We start from the raw sequence: 21,443 nt of genomic DNA, 5'->3' as shown, positions 1-21,443 counted from the left end.
CACTTCAGGACTTTTCACACTGAGAGTACAGTGGATGTGAACGCAACAGCACTGTTTCTGGGGCAGAAAGTACATCTCTGTGGGTGCTGGTTATTTGAAAAGTACGAGAGAGACAAAACGTGAAAGCAAGTACGAAGCCAAGTAGAGGGGAGAAAATACCGAAAGTGCCGTGAACGCTTCTTCACTGCCAGTCTCTACTGAGGGAATAGCTCATTGCAATCCTACTATTGCTGCTTCCTGGTCCAGTTTGCTGCAACAACTCTTGAATGATTACTCGTTTATGTACTGATTGATTGGCTTATGAGGACGGGTTGAAGAAGCTGCTTGAAAAAAAAGCCACTAGCGAGGGTATTGTTGGTAACGCTGACTCTCTGCATGCTAATTTATTGTCATATTGTCATATTATTGTCTAAAGTCATTTACTAGCATTACACAACTGAGCTTAACAGTAACTTACATTGCAGTTGTTCTCACATTTTTCAAGTTGTTTTTGAAAGTTAAGCCTGGAGTAACATGCAGAACAATCTAAAGCTTGACTCATTTTTATCCTGATAGCAATTCAAGTTTCTAACTTGTTTTTAAAAATTTTAATGCTCTGGTTAATCCTTTTTATTTTACTAAGTTCAATATTTTTATTGTTGGATTATAAATGAAGCCTCCACGTACATCAATAAATTCTGAGTTTAAATAAAGGTTGAATGAATAAATTAGTCCACTGGCTTTTTGTTGTTAATGACAGCTTATATGACAGTAATCAGCAGATTAATATTTAAGGCAAGGAACTGTTAGTTTCCCAGAATTGATTTGGCTTTGGTCAGATTTCCACTTAACCTACTTAAGCTACTCAACAAATTACTGTAATCAGCTGAAAGAAAATGAATCTGCAACTATTTTAATTTTTGATATTTTTAAGGAAAAATGTCAAACACTTGCTGGTTTTAGCTTATCAAATGTTAGAATTGGTTGTTTGTTTTGCTGTTATTGATAGCTTACATAAAAATAATGCACAGATTAATATATGGGGAACTATTTGTTAGTTACAGCCCTATAATGGTTTGTAAAACTTTCAAAGTAAATTGAAAGTTATTAGTTGGTTTCTTAGAATTTATTAGGTATTGATCAGATTTTAATTTCAATTTGACTAAATATTTTGTTGTAAAACCAAGTCAAAACCAAAAAATAAGCAGATCTGCTTATAATCATGTCATAATAATATGTCTTTAATTTTCATACACAATTTCAATTTAGACTAAATGATCTGTTCTCGTTGATACTGCTTACCTACTGTTTTTTGTCTGTGGTTCTTTTGAACAGAGTTGTATAATGTCGGCTGTCCCTAATACGTTCGAAAATGTGAAAGCGGTTATCTTATCAGCTCATAAAGGCACCACATCAAAAGAAAAGGTCGACTTCTACAACTCCTGGGCAGAGAACTATGATCAGGTGAGATAATGGAGGTTTAATGGCATGAAAAAAAGAAGAGGTGCTGTAACTGAGAGTAGTATGCAGACATATACTATGACAATGCTGCAGTCCAAATTATATATTTCATAATGTTTCTCTGTGTATAATTTCATAAAATTACAAATGCCTCCTGTTTTATCTACATCGAGCCAAAGTTCGGTCCATACTACATGTGCACTACAGTTCTCTAGCAATCATCTGAAGACACAGTGACATGAGTTGGGGTTTTTTATATTCACAGTCAAAAAATGGTCAGTTTGCCTCCTTACTCTGGTGTAAAAGCCCCTGTTCTTTCCTAACACATCTTTTAAATAGGATGTGGCTGTTCTGGACTACCGTGCACCATGTCTGGCAGCAAACAGCATCTCGTCTCATTTCCATGGTGATCGTGAAGCAGCTGTCCTACTAGATGTGGCCTGTGGTACAGGACTGGTGGCCAAACAGGTTAAAAAAAAGATAAAGAAAAGATTCCTGCCCCGAGAAACTGCGTATTTTGAAAAAAACTAGAAATGTTTTTCTTGCCAGTGAACCTATAAAGTAGAATTCCTGTGCTGATCTGGTTTGTTTTAGTATGATGTGATTACCTTTAACTTCTATGTCCTGTGACTTAGAGCACCACTGACCCTGCCACTGTCAATTTGACTGATGAAGAATTGTACGTCTTTGTTGCACAGTTGAAGAATCATGGATTTGGCCATTTTGTGGGTGTTGATGGAAGTGAGGCGATGTTGGAGGTGGCCAGAGAGAGCGGCTTGTACCAAGACTTGAAGCAGGTCCTGCTGGGAGAGGATCCGCTGCCTGTCCAGTGGGGTAATTAAGTCTTTATGAATTCCCCTGGACCATTGATCAGTCGGTGTGGTTTTGTTCTGTTTTTGTGTGACTTTAGTTCGTCACTGCTTGAGGCTGGGACAGACTTATTAATGTTATAATTACATATAAGTCACTGCTTAAAGCTATGGTTGTTTTTTTGTTGATCCTGCATATTCGTCTGAGATCGATGTAATCTTATTTAGAAAAACTTCAGATATTATAGCTATTAAGTATTATTGATCTCTAACATAATTGGCATTAGTGGCAGCAGTTGTGGGCTCTACCTTTAGAGCTACAATAATCTCATTTTCTCTCTCTCCTCTTCACTTATTCCAGAAAATGCATTTGATGTGGTTGTGATTGTTGGAGCACTGAGTGTTGGTCAGGTTCCTGTTTGTGTGGTCAGAGACCTGTGCAAGTCCACCAAACCAGGTGAGAATGTGACTTTTGCTTGATGTTGTCTCCACTTCAGTTTTGATATGTGGTTGTAAATCATCCGTTACCGCTATACACCGCTTAATCCTCATTAGGGTCACGGGGGGCTGGAGCCTATCCCAGCTGACTTAGGGTGAAGGCAGGGGACACCTTAGACAGGTCACCAGTCTATCACAGGGCTACATATAGAGACAAACAAGCACTCTGTGATTCACACCTACGGGCAATTTAGAATTATCAATTAACCTCAGGGTGTTTCTGTACTGAGGGGGGAAGTTGGAGAAAACCCATGCATGCACAAGGAGAATATAGAAACTCCATGCAGAAAGATCCCAGGCCCAGACCAGTAGACAAACTAGGGATCTTCTAGCTGCAAGGCGACGGTGCTAACCACCGAGCAACCGTGCAGCCGGTTGTAAATCAGTATCTCCTTAATTATCAAATAACAGCACCACTGCACTGTCACCTCTTTCCACTAGGTGGCTACGTTTGCATGACAACCAGAAGTAACCGTGACAACCTGGAGTACAAAGCCTCCCTTGACTCTGAGCTGAGGCAGATGGAGGAAGAAGGACTCTGGACTTGTGTAGAGGTCACTCAGGTGAAAGACTGGGAGAAAGCCGTGTCAGAACACGAGGATGGCTACATATCTGGTGCCGTGTACCTCTATGAGAAACTACAGGTATAACGCAGCGCAGAACGGTGTGAAATGATGCGACATGACAGCAAAGGTGCTATTATTACGTCATCAGTCTCATACTGGACCAAAGATGTGAAACTGCATTCACAGATCATGTGAACTTAAGATATGAAATGTTGAACTGTTTCAGATTTAGATGTAACAGTTTACATGTAGAGATGTGATGCAATAAAACTGGTCAGATGTGCAGCATCTTATGGGTATTCAGTGAACTCCTCCTTATAGAACATGCTTGTATAGACATGAGCACCTTGTAATAAATGACAATGTTAACCGTGTGGCTTTAGTGCATTGATATTGCTATTCAGACAGGCTAGGTAATGAATATGAATCAATTTAATTTTATTCAAATAGCAGTGTTCACAATATGGAAAGCCACTTTTATTATTTTATTATTGATGTTGAAAACTGATAATCATTTAATCCCTGTGGACTTTAATGTCTTTACATAGATCAGAACTTTACCTTCGACTCTTTAAAAAAAAATAAAATAAATAAAGCCATACTATCACCATTCAACATACTGGATTTTGTGCTTTGTTCATTTTTACACAGAGCAGCTTACTCAGTGCCTTTGTTTAAAAAGCTGCCTGGATCAATTCAATTCAACCAATTCAAATCAAATCAAATGAAGCTTTATTGTCATCATAGCAAGATGAGAGAGCGTTTCTCTAGGATCCAAAAAACAGATCAGCAGTTTAGTAGCTTAAACTATCAGAACTTGCTGGTACAGAAAATGCAACCTGATCAATTTTTGTTTTATGTCTAAGCCAGACGTCACATTGTCAGATTCTTACATTTCTGATGTGTGTTCAAAGGTTGCACAGCGAGAGAACATGTGGCTGGCATAGGAGGGAGTTCATAATTTTCACAGGTTTATGTCCTGTTGTTATTATCTATAATAACTTCAGGGATATGACTTACTTCTCAGGAGCTAAATAATGACCAGTTCCCAGTTGTGTGGGAACTTTTATTTTTCCCATGCAACCTTTGTTCCACATGTTTATTGTTGTATATTTGTTATTTAAAAAGTTGGTCTTGTTTGGTTCGGAAACAAGAAATCTAATCTATTTTAAATGGATGACATATTCATAGTGATTCCAGAGAGCTGTCATAAGATTTACTCAATATCTATAAGAGGCTTTGTGTTGCACCACAATCTACAGACTTGAAAAAAAATGCTCAAGTTCTCAAGTCTGCAAAGTTCAAAATCTAAATGTAATGGTGATATTAATGCAAGCTCAAAATGCCAGTGTTGGTTTACAATCTGTTGCTACATATTTTGCAAACTGCCAATGGGACTCAAGACGGAAATTAGCCGCATGGCTACAATCTATCATATTTACATGAAAATGTACATCAATATGAATTGTCCCATTTTAAAAATAAATGAATAAATGAATAAATAAATGAAACAAAATGTTTTAATGTAAAATTTAATAATGTTTTCCCCAACTGAAACATCTGCAGGTATAAAGCTGTGCTGTTTAATGCATATAATGAATGGATTGTTAGTTAGTAGAGACTTAAATAGTTAAAACAGCTACTGAGTTACTGTTTGAGTTGCATATTTCTGGAAATGTTTTCTAATATGAGTTGTTATTTTATACATTTTGTCATAATCCAGTGTATTTTAGTCAGCCGAGGGTGAGGTGTTTACATGCAGCATTGACCACGAGATGTCAGTGTTTCATCAGCATGAACCCTGATAGGAGCGTAAATACCTACAGGATGAAGGTCTGCAGCAAATATCATTTAAAAATCCACAAATCCTTCTTTTAGATCTACATGCATCAAATAACAAACACGTCGTCCACAATTTGATAGAAAATGTGTATAAAATGATGCAATGTGAATATTTGTATTTAATAAAATGGTGCAGCCATTAAAAAAAACTGTGTTAAAGTGGACAAATACAATATATTTGTCACTTCCGAGATGATTTTAACCTCCCTAAAAATGAATGTAAAAAAAGTCATGTAGACCTTATAGCGCATCTTGTAATAATATCAGTAGCTGCTTTACAGTAACTGATTTCTGCGGTTTTAGTCGAGTAGTAAAAGTTTTTTTTTTTAGGTTGATATGTTTGTCTTACTTCATAATTTTATTTTTGCTTTACAAACAAATTTTTGCTATTTCTTGTCTGTTTTTCTCAGGGGATTTACTACATAAAATGTCTTTTTTATTGTCTTTTTGTTTAAATGTTCATATATCTGTCCCTAACAACAGAATAAACAGTTTTCATTACAATAATGCTTTTGTATTCTGCATTTTGGACGACTGACAGCATTGTGTTATGAACAGATATTGATGATACAACACATCTTATGAAGGAAAACAAGTAACATGCTCCATCAACATGATTCACTGAAACTAAATGTTGAATCCTCTACAAACACACGATGCTTCCTCCTCCAACACTCCTGCCCTCTCTGTAATCACACTCTCTGTCAAACCAGTTAGTCCTGTGGATTTTAATAGCACAAACAGGACTGAAAGTCCAGGGGGATTCTCAAAGCCTCTTTTCAACTTGTGTCTCACATTTTTGCACATTCATTGCATTTAGATAAGTGGAAAGATGCTGTGACTTGCATGGTTAAATTACAGTTATTTATTGAAAATTCAATGCACAAATATCTGTCAGTAATCTGTGCAAATGAAATAAAAATGCATTGATATTTCACAGTTGTGACAAAGAGTATAGACTTCACAGGAATCCCTGTAGAATATGATAAAATAACAAAAGCTTTTTATATGCAACAAGTGGACTTTTTCATAGACATAAATTCATGAAATGAGCAAATGCTTGTATTTAAAAAAATATTATGCTATCATTTCAAAGAAACAATAAAATGCAGCACAATTGTGTAGCTACTTCATTGCTCATGTTGCATGTTGTCGTCATATGTCCAACATAAACAAAATCCTAAATAGTCTAAATGCAAACTGACCCATCTTCATTTAGGGCATTTAAACAGAGAGAGAAAAAGGTGATACCAGTGAGATGTTTCACACTGACATTTAAAAATGTGTTGTCAGCAATGTTCAGTAAAACATTTTGAAAAACAAGACATACTGTTCTTCACTTGATTTACTTGCTGGTCAGTCTTTGCACATGCAGCCTATTAAAGCTGAATTTTTCCTTCATGTTGATGAAAGTAGTCCAGAATTTTTTCTTTCTGTCCTTTAAAAATAAAACTTTACAAAGTATAGTTATACCTGAATAAAATTCTAAACTCTTGAACTACTTCATGTAAATAAACAAACACAAAATCAGCAAACCACTACTTCTAAATAACTATTAGTTATAGTAAACTGTAGTATGTGTGTAAACATAAGAGTATAATAATAAGCATGTGGTCATATTATAGGTATGTCCTTGCTGGGTTTGAAGATGCATCTTCATTTTCACTCTTGACTGATAAAATGTCTTCCATCTCTGCTTGTTTCAGCTGAGACTTTGTGGACGGAGCCTCACTGTGTTCAGATTTTGTTGACTCCGGTCTCTTCATTTGTGACTTTGTCGATGGTGTCCATGATCTTTCTGACTGTTGTCTTGAGCCGTGCACCGGTCCATCCTCCCACGGAGGCCTCGTGTACTGCTGAGGCCTCGTAGTCGCTCCGACGGGCTGGGACTTTCCTGATGGTACCCTGCTGTGATGAGACCCCGGCTGGGTCGACCCGTTGGAGGAGCGGACCACCAGGTAGCGGACGGAGGGGCTTTTATCCGCGTCATGGGCTTTGATGGGACACGCTGAGCTGATGAACAAACCCCCTCCCAGAATAAGCAGGATGGACGCTCCCCAGCCAATGTACAGACAGGCTCCGATCTCCCGCCGCTGAGCATCTATGGAGGCGCTGTAGAACCTCCTCACCACCACGCCGGCTGCCCACGAAGTAGGAATCAAACAGAGGACCCCTGTGGCTATCAGCACTCCCCCTGCTGCTACAGCCACCTTGCCCTTGACCCCGTTTCCTTCTTCATCCAAGAAGCGAGTGCACTTTCCTCCAACGAAGGCCAGAATGAGGCCTACGCTGCCCATAGCGATTGCGAGGACGGTGAGAGCCCTGGCGGCCTGCAGGTCGGAGCCCAGAGCAAGGAGGGACTCGTAGGGTTTGCACTGGATCTGGCCGGTGCTCTGGACCACGCAGGTCATCCAGATGCCCTCCCAGATGGTCTGGGAGGTGACGATGGTGCTGCCCACAAAGGCGGTGACTTTCCACATAGGAAGTACGCAGCTCATGATGACCCCTGCCCAACCCAGGAGGCACAGCGCACTGGCCAACATCTGCATCCCCATGGAGGCCATAGTGTGGAGGTGGAGCGAAGAGGAATCCTCACAGACCGTTGATGTTTCTCTTGATTACTGTGGAGCTTATTTTGCTTCAGTCCCGGCGTTCCCGGTCACTCGTCTCTTCTCTTGTCTCTTTCTCTGTTCTCAACAAGTGTTGCCATTGTCATACGCCTCCATTTTAGTGCAGATTTTTCTCTCGCTACAGTTGCAATGTTGTAAAGTCTCAGAAACGCAGAGCGCTTTCTGTCTGTTTGGGTTGGTCGTCCTGCTTTCGGTGGCTTTTTACTTGACTCCAGGTGTGTCTCAGTTCAGCCTCTCCTCATTTGTTTACAGCCTATTTTCCACCTGTCTCTGTCCCTCCCCCTTTGTGTCCCTACCTGCTCTCCCCTCCTCTCTACCTGAGAGTCTTTTTTGTCACCTGTGCAGCTGCCTGTGTGCTACTGGTTAGCTGTTCAGGCACCACACCTACTCTATAGGGAGAAGAAAGGGGAGGAGGTTGACAGAAAGGTAGAGAGAGCGCGGAGAGAGAAATGGCAGTGACATCATCTATTCCCTCCCTCATTATCTTCAACTGATGAGATTATTTTGGAAACAACAAGCATTGGATAAAGCAGAAAGAACAAAAGGCCTCTGGGCATGAATCATGTTTACAGGATGCGGTCTCATGAGCGGCTGCTTGTTGCGTTTTTTTTGTTCACACACCATCTTTCTACAGAAATGCAGAATTTGATTAAAACAGGAATTTGATTTGATTTGATTAAAAATTAAATACACTCCAAAGCTCAGTGGACTCTGTCTACTGGTGATGCCTGTGAATAATGTGTGCATGCAGAGCGTATTTGTGCAACAAGAGGAGAGCTATGTGGAACACAATATCCTGCCAGAAACCAGTTTCACTCTGGCAGCATCTCTTGTGCAGAAAAACCTGTTTGAAACATGCAAAGCTCTTCCTCTCTCACAAGTGCACAAACATGCACACACACACAGACTTGCACACACAATGCCAAACCAAACCCTTTAATCAGGCTCAAAATAATCTTTAATCTCTCTTGTCCTTGTAAACTTCGGAAGGATAGTTTCTGGGCCCTTTTCCATTTTTTTTTGTTCATTTCTGGTGAGCAGAAATGACATTTTTGCAATATTCTATGTTTAACTTTTTTTTTAATTTCATTGGAAAAAAAACTTTAAAATGGAGAGAATCAAGTGTGATGGGGTGCAACAATAGTTTTATCATCTCATTTACTGATGCAAAAAACTCTACAAGCACCATCCAGTTGTCATTCAGTCTGTTTATTTAGTCCTGTTTGGCAGGATGCTGTCACATAACCTGTTTGTAAGGATTCTTTCCTGAACTCTAGCAAAACCAGATCCACAGTTCTAGTTTCCTGAGGCATTTGTCATCTCTGTAAGTCTTCCTGCCTTAAAAAAAAAAAAAAAAAAAAAAAAGCCGGCTTGACAAGACGGTAAAAATAAAGGTACTCATTATCTCACATGCTCACAAATGTGTCTTAGAGCTGACCTAGATTTGAATGGAAAACAATAATAAACAAGACAATAGCCGAACAAAATCCGAGGGAAATTCAAAGGAGAATCAATCACATGATCTATAAACAACCACTTTGATAGAGAAAAAGTAGCCAAAGATCAGGCTAGATTTCATGTGTAACAGTTTTTAATACACATGTGATCACAGGGGTCACACAGAATGTTAGAAGTTAATATAACAAACAACATAAACAACTTATTAGAAAAAAATTTGTTCAAAAAAGTGTACATAATAGTGTAAAACATACAAAAAAGTGTACATTCACAAACAGAGAATCGATACTGCACATTTTACAACGTATTATTCTTTCTGTATGAATGTTTTGAAGATTTAAACACACACTTAAGTTACACACTCATACTGCAAACATTTCAATCTATTTTAATCACATTTCAGACTAGTTATTCTAACTGGTGGACTCATCTTCGTAGGACAAACAGAAGAGTAAACTTTCACAGAATCTCGTCTGTCTTGCTGGACGTCTAAACATAAGCTTTGCTGCTGTCCACAGACCGAGCCTTGGAGTACTTCACATCATACTCAGTCTCATCTCTGGGGGGACAGGAGCTGCAGAGGAGGCCTCCCCCTAGGAAGAGCAGCCCAGCGGAGCCCCAGCCGATGTAGAGCGAAGCCCCCAACTCCCTCCTCTGAGCATTGGTCAGAACTGGGTTGTAGAAATCGCGAATGATGGTGTTGGCGGTCCAGCAGACGGGTATGAGCACTAAGAGGCCTGCGATGAGGAAGATGACTCCAGAAGCGACAGCCACTTTGGATTTTTGCCTTTCGTCTTCTACAAAGTTGGTGCACTTGCCCCCGACCACACCCAGCAGGATCCCAAAGACCCCGACGATGATGGCGATGACGACGAGTGCCCTGGCAGCCTGCAGGTCTTGAGGTAAAGCCAGCAGAGAATCGTAGACTTTGCACTGCATCTGGCCAGTACTCTGCGTCACACAGTTCATCCACAAACCCTCCCAGATCACCTGAGAGGTGACGATGTTGGCACCGATGAAGGCTGTGACTTTCCAGGTGGGGAGAGCGCAGATGATGATGCTCCCCAGGAAACCGATGGTGGCCAGCACCAAACCCAAAATCTGTCTTCCACCGGACACCATGCTGAAGCTCCTTCGATCTCTTCAAAGAATTACGTTCTCAAGGACGGAAGAAATTTATCTGTATTTATAATTTCTCTTCTCAGTATGGCCCACTCAGAAGGAAAGTTGACAATGGCTTCTTGACTGACTGGCTTTGTTGTTTAAGGTGAAATCAGAGGAGGAGTTTTCTAGCGCTTCCTCTTAGCTGAAACTCATTTGTGAAGAAATCTCACCCAACCAGATTACTTCAGTGTCAAACATCAGAGGAAAAGACAGTAGAGTTTCAGAGATGCATGCCGAGGCCCAAAATCAGACAAAATCAGAGAAACACAACACACAAACAAACTGTCACCAACACATGGCCTTTCATGTTCTGTAAATTTAAAAAGAAATTTTAAATCCTTCACCCGTTAAACAGACACTCAACATTTGCATGGATGATACTGAGTATGCAAAGAGAAACTTATGAAGTGATCAACGCTGAAAATATGCCAGTGCACATTGGCAATTTCAGTTTCAGTATCAACTGATTACTTAACTTTGTGACTAATTCTACAATCTTATCACCTCTTTTGAGATACTTCCCCTTAAGAAATTAAAATTCTCACACCGTCACTGAATTGATGTGCAGGTACTCAAACCTAAGAACTGTGCACACATCCAGGCAAAAATTAGCGATGTCCAAGACAAAAAATGTCACAAATGGTCAAAAAATTGAGAGATCTGCACACTGACAGTCTCCTAATAGGTAATTAAATTCTCTCTAAAGACTACATTCTGTCTGTCAGTATCTATCTCAGGTGTGAATTTGTTCCCAGGCAGATCACATGACTTCAGAGTGATCGCTTTGCCAGTCGATACCAGTAGCTCAGAATCTGATGACATGCAGGTGTTTAAATACACTTCTGCTGGGAAATTCTCTTTTATTTTTGATGGATCAGCTTCACAATTACGAATCCACACAATGTTTATGTGTATCAGTATTCAGCTCACTGTGTTGAAGGCAGATATTTGCAGAACTGGCATCCATCCTACAAAAGTGTAAAGACATAAAACTTTAAAATGTGGTAGGAGAGCCTGATTAAGAACCTGATGTTTTTTTTTTAGCAACAAAACTACATGGTTTCTTTAAATAAAATGAAAGACAGTCATTTTATGTATGTTTTTCTTGACATTAATTAGATATACACTGAAACTCTCAAATTTTCTTAGCACTGTTTTGCACTGACAGTACAGTCCTTTTCTCAATAGATACCAATACAATAAGATATGCTTGTTGCAAGAAAAAAAAAAAAACATTAACATAAATAGACGTGCAAGTACAATTCTGACAGATCTTGTATTTGCCATGGTTTTTACATACTGGAACAGCAAACAAACCTGCAGTACAATTCATTTTTTTGTTGTTCTGATATTTATCACAACAACATCTGTAGAAGAAGAAAAAAATACATAATATTAAACCAAAGAAAGTTTTATTCAGTAGCCTTATAAATTTTCAAAACCATTATATTACACTGCTGCAATAATATATGTTGTGTCATATCATTCCATTAAAATTTTATAATGTTAATGATAGCTTGACTCCTTTTATTTAATGGCTGCAATGTTTCTTTTCTCCATGACATGTGCATCATTTTATACCAACTTACCCATATGTTTTGGATATTTGGAAACTCTGGAATCTGCACTAAGAGTCAGAAATAAAGTTTTGTTATTCGGACTGATGACCAGTAACTACTGGAATGTAATGATGTGTGCAGAAGAAGAAGTTAGTGTCACAGTGGCCATTAATTAACATGTAAACAGAAACAATGTGACCACACTGAGCAACTAGGTGACTCGTGTGCAGTCATTCAGAGCACAACAATCCATCAGATTAACTGCTATAAATACGGCTCTGTGTCTGTGATCTGTTTGATGGATTACGTATAAAAGTGTCCCGCTCTGACTCTGGGTGAGTCAGAGGCTGATTATAGAGACCAGTCACACTGGGAGGGTTGTTAAGAGAGTTATAACGATGCACTTGGGCTGCATGCTCCACCATCCTTCTCTGTGCATATGGATCAAACGTCTGCGGGGCGTTTGAACTCAGAACATCAGACCTCAGAGTGGCCATGCGGGATGAACTCTGGCTGGACCGACTGCTGGAGCTGTTTGGCATGTAATAGTAGGAAGGCTGGGATCTCTCCTTGTCCCCACAGACAAAGCAAAAAAGAGCACCGCCGAGCAGAAGCAGCACCGAGGAGGCCCAGCCGATGTAGATGGAGGAGCCCACCTCCCTCTTCAGGGCCGCAGTCACCAAGGGGTCGTTGTAGATGGAGATGGTTGCTACTGCTGACCAGGTGACTGAAACCAGACACAGGATGCCAGACAGGAGACACAGAGCTCCACCCAGCAAACACGCCTGGAAAAGCAGCGATTTAGTTTACATGAAAATCATCAGAAATAGACAGTGCCACACAAAACATTGATCAAATATGTAGGATTGCTGTAATTATACCAAAATACATTATTCTAATGGCCTAGTTTTTGTTTGTCAAAAAAGGTTTGAGGCATTCATGGCCAAAGCTGCTGTCACAGTGTCTTTTTAAAGCTGATAAAAGGTTTTACACGCACAGACCGACTACAGTGTTTCCAAAAGTGAAGGTTGGGACTCCTAGGAGGATCACGAGACATTGAAACAATCCTACAATAATCAAATAATATTTTAAAACTATTGCAAATACAGTATTTCAGCTACAATTGTTTCAGAAGTCCTGTGAGTTTGCTGCTCCTTCATTTTGTGTTTTTACTCATGGTCATACATATGCATACTTTACACTAAAATATCATTAAGGTGGTTAGGCTATTGTGTTATTCTCTGTTGTCATTCTGCCTGTATTCAAACAGACCTATTAGTGAATCTGCACAGCTGCATGCAACATTCATCCACCTCCAGCGATAGTGAGGGTTGTGAGTCTCTGGCACCATTATTTCGTGGGCTGGGGGCTGAAAAGTTTGGAAACCCCTGAGGTACTACAACATTTTACCTCAAAACTTAGATAAAATGTGTGTTGTATCTGCCACACCTCCAGAAAAACTCATCATACAAAGACGACATCACATTAGATCAGTCAGTCACATGTCCGGTTTGTTACAGTGTGTAGCTCAGTGGTGCTCGGTAGACAAAAATGATACTGCGTGTATGAATAGCACCACCCAGAGACAACTGCTGCAGTTTACACAGTGCACACGCTGAGTTTCTGCAGTGATGTAATGTCATTTAATCTTGGTTTCGTTACTGTTGCAGCACAAATACACGTTTCATCTCACGACGCAACATGAAAACTTTATCTAAAGGTAATGTTAGGTTTGTTGAAAAGGGCTGTCAATTGAAGGAAAGAAATAAAAAGTTCTTTGTATGTCTAATTTGTCTAAAGTGGGATTAACACCATCATATGACTGTTGTACTTAGTGATAACTGTGAACTAAGAGCTACGATGTTAATGCACCTTCAGTATCAAGGTTAAGTAAATTCAGTTAAATGCAACTAACCATTTAAATCCTATAAGTTTTCTTTGTGTACTGTTAATTGGGCAGATGGGAAACTGGATTACAGATCACTTAAAACTCTCTTAAATGTGCCTCTGAAGTATAATGGAAGCCAATTTTTGTGTAATTTTGAGGATCAATCTTGCAGAAATACCATGTGTCAAAATATAAACATATTTATTTTTAAGTTCATTTCATTCCTATATTATGTACATCGCTACACAAATTTGGACTCATGTAAATTACCACCAACATGTAAGATCAAAATCCTGCAGCTCATTTTTGCTGGATTAGAGGATAATCAGGTCCTATATTTTCATTATTTTGAGGGAAGTTAAATTTTGGCTCTCAAATTGCCTGCTACAGTGTTTGTTATTATTTCAGTTCTTCTTTGTAGGTCCTAAGCAGACACAGTATGAGTACAGCTCCATCACCTTCTTTCTGGAGGAAACAGTGGATGGAGGTTCAACAGGATCAGGTGGATCTCCACCACAGTTGGCTGCTCCTCCTCCGAGGAGAGTGACGATGAAGCCCAGGATGCCGGCGACAATGGAGATCAGTGTGAGGGCTCGTCCTGCCTGGATGTCAGAGGTCATAGTGATGGACGTTGTATGTCTCTTGCACTGCATCTGACCTGTTGCTTGGACGACGCAGTGCATCCACAGACCATCCCACACCTGAGACAGAAACAAGTGGAAACTTCAGAGAGATTTTAAAAGCTACGATAAGCTAAGTTAAGATTTAATGTATGGGAGGTCGTCCTTAAATGCTTGATTCTTGCTGTTGAGGTGAGAAGTCAGTTCAATGATCCGTAATGCTCATGAGATGATTGAGGTTTCCAAATACAAGTTGTTTGTTTTTAGTAAATCGTGCAATCCAGAAATACAATATGACTAAAATACTTTACATCACATTATATTCTTTGTTTATATATAGTTTCATATTGACTTGGGGTCAAATGATTGACATGATTGTTGTAATTTTTCTTTTAAGTGATCCCAGATAGAATAAATTCATGTAAAAATGTGTTAATTTGGCTCTTATGCTGTTGCTTCTCTATACTTGTATTCACTTTGTGGACTTGAGCAACACATACAGCTCTGTCTGATGGTTATACATCATGAGTTCAACACTGATAGATAAATGGTGGAAATTTCTCTTTTAAATCGACACATTCAAACATGAATTTAAAAAAAAGCATTTCAGTAAAGTTTTGTGTTGAAGTTTGTTTCATTTCAAAATTTGAATTTTTACCGCTAATGTGTATTAGTTGCAAATATTGGTAATCATTCACCTTGATTATGAACAATCATTATCAATCCTGAAAAAACATTGGTTCTGATCCCTAATTCTTATCCCTAATGTTCTCTGTTGTCTCTGCTGTGTGTTTGGTTCTTAAATAGACCAAAAAAAACAAAAACTAACAAACAATAGAATTACTCATCAACATGATTGAAATGACCAAACATAAATGAAGTGAGCATGCTGACTTACTGACTGTGCAGTCACAACGTTTGCTCCCACGAAAGATGTTTCACGCCACATTGGAAGTCCGCACACCACACACACTCCTAAAACACCCATCAGACACAGCGCCAGGCCCCCGATCAGCCTGCCCTGACCCCCCATTTCAAAACACAGAGCCCCGCAGCAGTGAACTCAAACCAGAGATGCAAGAAACAAGCCAAAACCATTCACTTTGACTCCAGAAAAAACAAGAATTTGTATTGTTTTTCAGAGAGAAGAAAACAGGACCGAATTTCTCTTGCCTTGCTTCTGTTGAAATAGAGTGAGTTCCTCTCTTCAGCTGTTATGTTAAGCAGTCAGATGACACAAAGATCAACAAAGATGTGCAAATGGCACAGTTTGTGAGCTGAGTAAATATGAAAGGGGGATTCAAACACCTCTGAGCTAAAACAAAATCAAGTTTTTCAGGCTTTTACACACATTCAAAAGTTGATGTAGAGTTTCACATAGTAACATGTTTTCTTTCTGTTTCTTTGCAAACTTTAATATGCTGAATAATTGCTGTATACGTATATTTGTAGTTTTAAACAAAACACAAAAGAAAGAACAGAATTTAGGCACAAAGATGCAAATGTACAAAGTGAATTTATTGGTATGTTGTATAAAAATTAAAAGTTTTATCTTCTCGACATGACCAGCAACTGCACAGCTTTACAAGCCTTTAGTTTAATTTGTCAATATCTCAGGTAAACAGGTGAAAAACTCTACCAGTGAACTGAGACATACGTTTTATGCTACAATTCAACTTTCATATGATAAACAGTGATATCAACTTTTTTATTTAGCTTATTGATTAGCTTATTGACTTGCTTTGCTATGTTTCAGTTCCGCTGGCACTGAAATACAGTAAAACAAGGAAAATGTCCTCACAATTTCCTCACTACTCAGGCAGTTAAAAAACAAACACTGAGATTATAATTAAACACTAATAGTCGAAAATACATATTCTTGCAGCATTCATAATTTGTGCAATATATACAAAAATATTTCACATAATCTTCATGTAACATTCTGCAACACTGTGTTTCTTTTATTTTGAAAACATAAACACTGCATGGCCTGGACATGTCATTTATAGTTAACTTCAATATGTTACATAATGTATGCAAACATGAAACTGATTTGTTGCAAAGATGTCTCTATAGTGCAACTAGCATTGAAATTAATTAATAGAGCTTTAATTGAAGTGTTCTGAAGCAAAATAAAGTCAATCACAGTAAACAATTATTGTACATTTTCAGCTACAGTTTATCTGATGCACAGCATTGTGTCCTCCATTTGGTTTCCTCCTTTCTCCTCAGCATCTGTAGGTGGTACACAGCACACTTCCTCCGATGACGAGCAGAGCTCCGGACGCCCAGCCCACATATATGGAAGCTCCGAGTTCTCCCCTCCTCGACTCTGTGGCCAAAGGGTTGTAAAAGCCTGTGATGATGCTGTGAGCCGACCAGCTGACCGGAATAATGCACAGGAGCCCCGCTATTATAAACACCACGCCTCCGGCCAGGCCAACGTTGGCTTTGGTCATCTGGTCGTCACGGAAGAAGTTGGTGCAGCGAGCCCCGACCACCGTGAGCCCGATGGCCACCACGCTGACACCGATGGAGGCGCAGACCAGAGCCCTGGAGGCCTGCAGGTCTTGTGGTAAAGCCAGAATGGAGTCATAGGCTTTACATTGTGAGTGTCCCGTGCTCTGGATCACACAGTTCATCCATAAACCCTCCCAGAAGACCTGAGAGGTGACGATGTTTGCCCCAACGAAGGCCGTCACCTTCCACATGGGCAGCCCACAGATGAGGATGGTGCCAAGAAAGCCGATGATTGCCAAACACAAGCCAACGATCTGATTCTGCATGTTGACAAAAAAAAACTATCCGAGGATCTGACTTTGCCCAAAATGAGAAAGAAAGGAAATCAACCTTCAGTCGAGCCTAAGATCATTTTTACTACGAACTTTCCCTCGGCTGGAAACGCTGCTGGTAGTGTTTTGCTGTTTGGTTTTGCGCTGCAGGTATGACAAGTGCAACAGGGAGGGGACTCGTTAGTTTGTGGCTCAGGTTTCTTGCTTGTCCAGATTCCTGCTCGGCCTGAATGTGTAGGAGGAGAAAGCAGCTTTGTGATCCAAAACAAAAGGATTTGATCCGAATTTTAAACAGACTGAAGGACACACTTTCAGTGGTATCCAGCAATGTTTGGGCAAGAAAGCACGTTTTGTTAGTCTGCACTTAAATGCATTTAAAACGAACATGATAAACCACATAAATGCATCAACTTTCTATCATTTTTTTTGAATATTTAATTTGTACAGAGCTTTGGGGGAAAATAATTCACAGAAGAAACACATGCATGGAGAGACAGGACAGCAGCACCTGTTCAGTGTTCACCAGTGTACCTCAGCTGATTAATTGTGGATGATTTGGTATTTAAAAGAAAGTCTTAACTGTCTTCAAAGTTTAGCTTTGTGTTGTTTGTCCTTAAAACCAAACTTGCAAAGTAAAATCTCACTCACAGTTATATCATCATGGTTTCAGAAGAGACTTAATGATCAATAAGAAAAATGTGCTTCACAACAAAGACTTACTGCATGCATGATAAAAACAGGCTACACAACAAAATGAAGTCAGTGCAAAAAGTCTGACCTCTAAAAAGGGCAAATCCAAAATGAGTTATATACTTATAACTTACTTAAATTCTATACAAATAAAAGATTCACAATATCTTTTAATCAATGGGCACCACAGTCTTTAAATATGCAAGAATGAACTGTATACAAGTAGACTGGACTTGATTAAATTAAATGAGACCGTTCACTAAAGTTTGCTGGATTTGTCTTACTCACCTTTAAAGCTGAATCTGCTTCATGAGAAATTCCCTCATGTTTTCATTGTTTCAGCAGCTTTAACTTAACACATTCTGCAGCCACAGCACTGAAGAGTAGGATTGTTTATTTTTTTGTGACACTTTAGATGCACAAATTTAAATCACAAAATGATGCTTTATTTCCATTTTGTTGCTTCAGTTCAATGTCTCCTCATTGAAAATAGCCATTGTTAATGCCATCAGTACAACCTGTGTTTTTCCTGCCATGATTCAAAATGAAATAAAAGGCCTATCATATGCTCAGTCTTCAATCATGTGCCAGTCAGGATTACGCCTCTTGCTTTTCAAAATAAAAGCCAATTGTTAAGTACAATCCTGGATAATCAAAACCAAATTCTGCCTTGAACTAAATAATCTAATCTGAGTTTAAGTGCTTTAATAAAATAATATGTGGCAAAAAAACCCACTTGTGTACAGCTTGGTATTTTATTCTGGAAGTTGAAACCAAACATCTGTCAATAAATAAAGATTGACTTGAACACTTCCCCTTTAATTTAGCAGATACCGTGATCAATCCTGTTTGCAACCAACATCTCGCTTGTGAGTGACCCATCTTCATCTACAATGTACTTAGAGGCTTTAGTTTAAGCGAGGACATGAAATGGCTCATTGAACATTAAGGCCACTTGTGATTTCCCACTTGAAGATAAGGTCTCAAAAATCTCAGTTGCTCACTAGTGGAAATTTGGAGCAATAATTTCCTGCAGGGTCAGTTCTGCAGTCTGGTTCAAAGACATTTCAGCTTGCTATTGAGATAGTTACCCAGCACATGCACTCCTGTTGTGGAATTTTGACAACTTGTGAAGATTTTGCCATTAAGACCTTTAGAAATTTGCTGAAACACAAAGAGCTGCAAGATAATCACCGATGCTGGATGTTGAATTTTTAAGTTTGTCAATTTTGACAGAAAATCAGCTTGGGGATTTACAAGGTGCAAGTTAAAGCCTTCAAGACAGAGCATTTCAAAAACCCAGCACTGAAAAAAAGGCATCACAAAGAAATTGCAGTAAAGTTTAATTTAATAAAATAATCAGTAAAAGACTTTGATACAAAGTTAAGACCATTAAAAGAACAACTTAGAGTGCAGTCCAGTTTCGTGGTGTGAGACGTGCAGAATTTCAAAGTACTTGCAGTCATTTCAAACGTAAGCTCCGCTGGCTGTCGAGCGTGGAGCAGAGTATTTGACAGAGTATCTGCTGTCCTTTTGCTCCTGACATTGACAGCAGAGGAGAGCTCCTCCAATGAACAAGAGTCCTGCAGCTCCCCAGCCGATGAACAGCGATGCTCCCAGCTCCCTCCTCTGCGCGTCGGTCACGATGGGGCTGTAGAAGTTCCTGATGATCTCGTGTGCAGACCAGGACACAGGGATGAGGCACAGGATCCCACCGACGACGAAGAACACACCTGCAGCGATGGCTACCTTACTCTTGGCCAACTCATCTTCAATGCAGTTGGTGCACTTTCCACCTGCGATGGCCAGCAGGAGTCCCATGAAGGCGACCAAGATGGAGATGACAACCAGGGCCCGGGCGGCCTGCAGGTCTCGGGGCAGAGCCAGCATGGAGTCGTACACTTTGCACTGCATCTGTCCAGTGCTCTGCTTCACGCAGTTCATCCACAGGCCCTCCCAGAAGATCTGCGCCGTCACAATGTTGTTCCCGACAAAAGCAGATACCTTCCACATCGGCAGAGCACAGATGATGATGTCTCCCAAAAAGCCAATGGCTGCCAGAAAGATGCCAAAGATCTGGAGGCCTGCAGACGGCATCTTTGTCTCACATAAAACAGAAGCAGTAGGAAGAATCAGCTGCACTTTCAGTGAAATGCAGAGTGGAGCCTCACTCACAGCTTTTAAATCCACATGGTCACCTTGGTGTCTCCTGATTGGTTGTTTGACATTATTCAAAGTGAAAACACCTGATCATGAGGCTCAGTCACACTGTGGTGGAAGATGAGTTTAGATGTGAAGCACACTCATAAATCGGGATGTTCAGCTTCAAATAAATACACAAACTTTTTCCAAAATACTCAGGAGGTAGTTTTAAATCATCTCCATCAATTCAAATGCATGTTTTATTAATAAATGTCAGATTTTCTTTGTGTTATTTTAAATGAATTTGATTTGTGATGATTTTACTGTGACTAAACTAGTTGATCTGCACATCAGGCTTTGGTGCAAAACGTAACATGCATTAACATAAAGTTTTATTGATGTCTGCCTGCTCAACACTTTATTTCATGTTCTTTTACCAGCGCAGTAATGGAACAGAATGATTCCATCTGTGTTAATTATCCTGGGAGCCTCAGCTGAGCTGTTGGGTTCAGTTTGCTGGGTTTTTTTTTTTTTTTACTCTTGTGTACATATGGAAAACAAAATGAGCAAAACACAATTCAGCAGACATAGGAGTAAGATGTGGATTTTACTACAGATATTCCATTGAGAGCAAATGTTAAATGATACTGTAGATTGTGTCAGTATATTGCAATATTTTATGCATTTATGCATTACTTTTGATAATACTTGATTCTATGAGACAAAATAAGTGTAAAATTATTGAATAATTAGACAGACAGATAGATAGATAGATGGATGGATGGATGGATGGATGGATGGATGGATGGATGGATGGATGGATGGATGGATGGATGGATAGATAGATAGATAGATAGATAGATAGATAGATAGATAGATAGATAGATAGATAGATAGATACTTTATTAATCACGAGCAAAATTTAAGATTCAATAATCCTGTTTTTATACCCTTGCAGCTCTATCAAATGTGTTTAAACCTCTTCCTTAGTGCAGCCTCGCTGAGCTGCTGCCTTTGCAGTAGACTCTTACATTGCAGGCATTTGCTCACATGTGAGTCAGATACGTGTTTTCATAGAGCAGCACAAATCACATGAGTGTGATCAACTCTGATATGAACTACTTCCACATGTGGTCCTAAATGAGATACAAGCCTGATATTTGCAATAAATGCGACCTCAGTCTGAACAGACAGATCAGAATTCATGAGATGAACTGAGCATCTTGCTGTGAGAGTCTTGAGGAGCTGACAGATTTATTTAAAGTAGCTCTTGACATTCTGAAATGTTGGATAAAATCTGTTTCAGTTAATCCATTCACGTCCGGATCACATCACTCCTTCATCT

General features: G+C 39.5%; 4 protein-coding genes across 8 annotated transcripts; 1 reads left to right on the top strand and 3 right to left on the bottom strand.

The window, feature by feature from the left end:
- The first annotated feature begins 209 nt into the window (after positions 1–209).
- Positions 210–3,928, top strand: mettl27 (methyltransferase like 27). Of its 4 annotated transcripts, none has more exons than XM_023287570.3 (6): positions 211–348; positions 1,315–1,443; positions 1,780–1,908; positions 2,139–2,274; positions 2,611–2,706; positions 3,189–3,928. In XM_023287570.3, the coding sequence occupies exons 2-6, from the start codon at positions 1,324–1,326 to the stop codon at positions 3,395–3,397; spliced, it is 690 nt and encodes a 229-aa protein (XP_023143338.2). In that variant the 5' UTR covers positions 211–348; positions 1,315–1,323; the 3' UTR covers positions 3,398–3,928. The 4 variants fall into 4 exon arrangements, with proteins under 4 accessions (XP_054872939.1, XP_023143338.2, XP_035811841.2 ...); XM_023287571.3 differs by having other exon boundaries at positions 212–357; XM_055016964.1 differs by lacking the exon at positions 1,780–1,908 and having other exon boundaries at positions 210–357.
- Positions 3,929–6,005: 2,077 nt separating this feature from the next.
- Positions 6,006–10,495, bottom strand: cldn30 (claudin 30). The gene is made up of 2 exons (XM_023287538.3): positions 9,871–10,495; positions 6,006–7,722 (listed from the first exon to the last, which is right to left on the bottom strand). The coding sequence occupies exons 1-2, from the start codon at positions 10,363–10,365 to the stop codon at positions 6,775–6,777; spliced, it is 1,443 nt and encodes a 480-aa protein (XP_023143306.2). The 5' UTR covers positions 10,366–10,495; the 3' UTR covers positions 6,006–6,774.
- Positions 10,496–11,822: 1,327 nt separating this feature from the next.
- Positions 11,823–15,632, bottom strand: LOC111580014 (claudin-4-like). The gene is made up of 3 exons (XM_035955947.2): positions 15,373–15,632; positions 14,313–14,555; positions 11,823–12,751 (listed from the first exon to the last, which is right to left on the bottom strand). Exons 1-3 carry the CDS (start codon positions 15,505–15,507, stop codon positions 12,224–12,226), a joined length of 906 nt encoding a protein of 301 aa, XP_035811840.2. The 5' UTR covers positions 15,508–15,632; the 3' UTR covers positions 11,823–12,223.
- Positions 15,633–15,971: 339 nt separating this feature from the next.
- LOC111579999 (claudin-like protein ZF-A89) lies at positions 15,972–20,114 on the bottom strand. 2 transcript variants are annotated; one of them, XM_055016967.1, is made up of 2 exons: positions 19,547–20,114; positions 15,972–17,248 (listed from the first exon to the last, which is right to left on the bottom strand). In XM_055016967.1, exons 1-2 carry the CDS (start codon positions 20,051–20,053, stop codon positions 16,703–16,705), a joined length of 1,053 nt encoding a protein of 350 aa, XP_054872942.1. In that variant the 5' UTR covers positions 20,054–20,114; the 3' UTR covers positions 15,972–16,702. The 2 variants fall into 2 exon arrangements, with proteins under 2 accessions (XP_054872942.1, XP_054872941.1); XM_055016966.1 differs by lacking the exon at positions 19,547–20,114 and adding an exon at positions 18,245–18,373 and having other exon boundaries at positions 15,972–17,492.
- Positions 20,115–21,443: the final 1,329 nt, after the last annotated feature.

Source organism: Amphiprion ocellaris, chromosome 14 (genome assembly GCF_022539595.1).
Source record: "Amphiprion ocellaris isolate individual 3 ecotype Okinawa chromosome 14, ASM2253959v1, whole genome shotgun sequence".
NCBI classification, from domain to species: domain Eukaryota; kingdom Metazoa; phylum Chordata; class Actinopteri; family Pomacentridae; genus Amphiprion; species Amphiprion ocellaris.
Note: the sequence above shows the minus strand (reverse complement) of the source record. Positions and strands in the feature narration are given on the sequence as shown.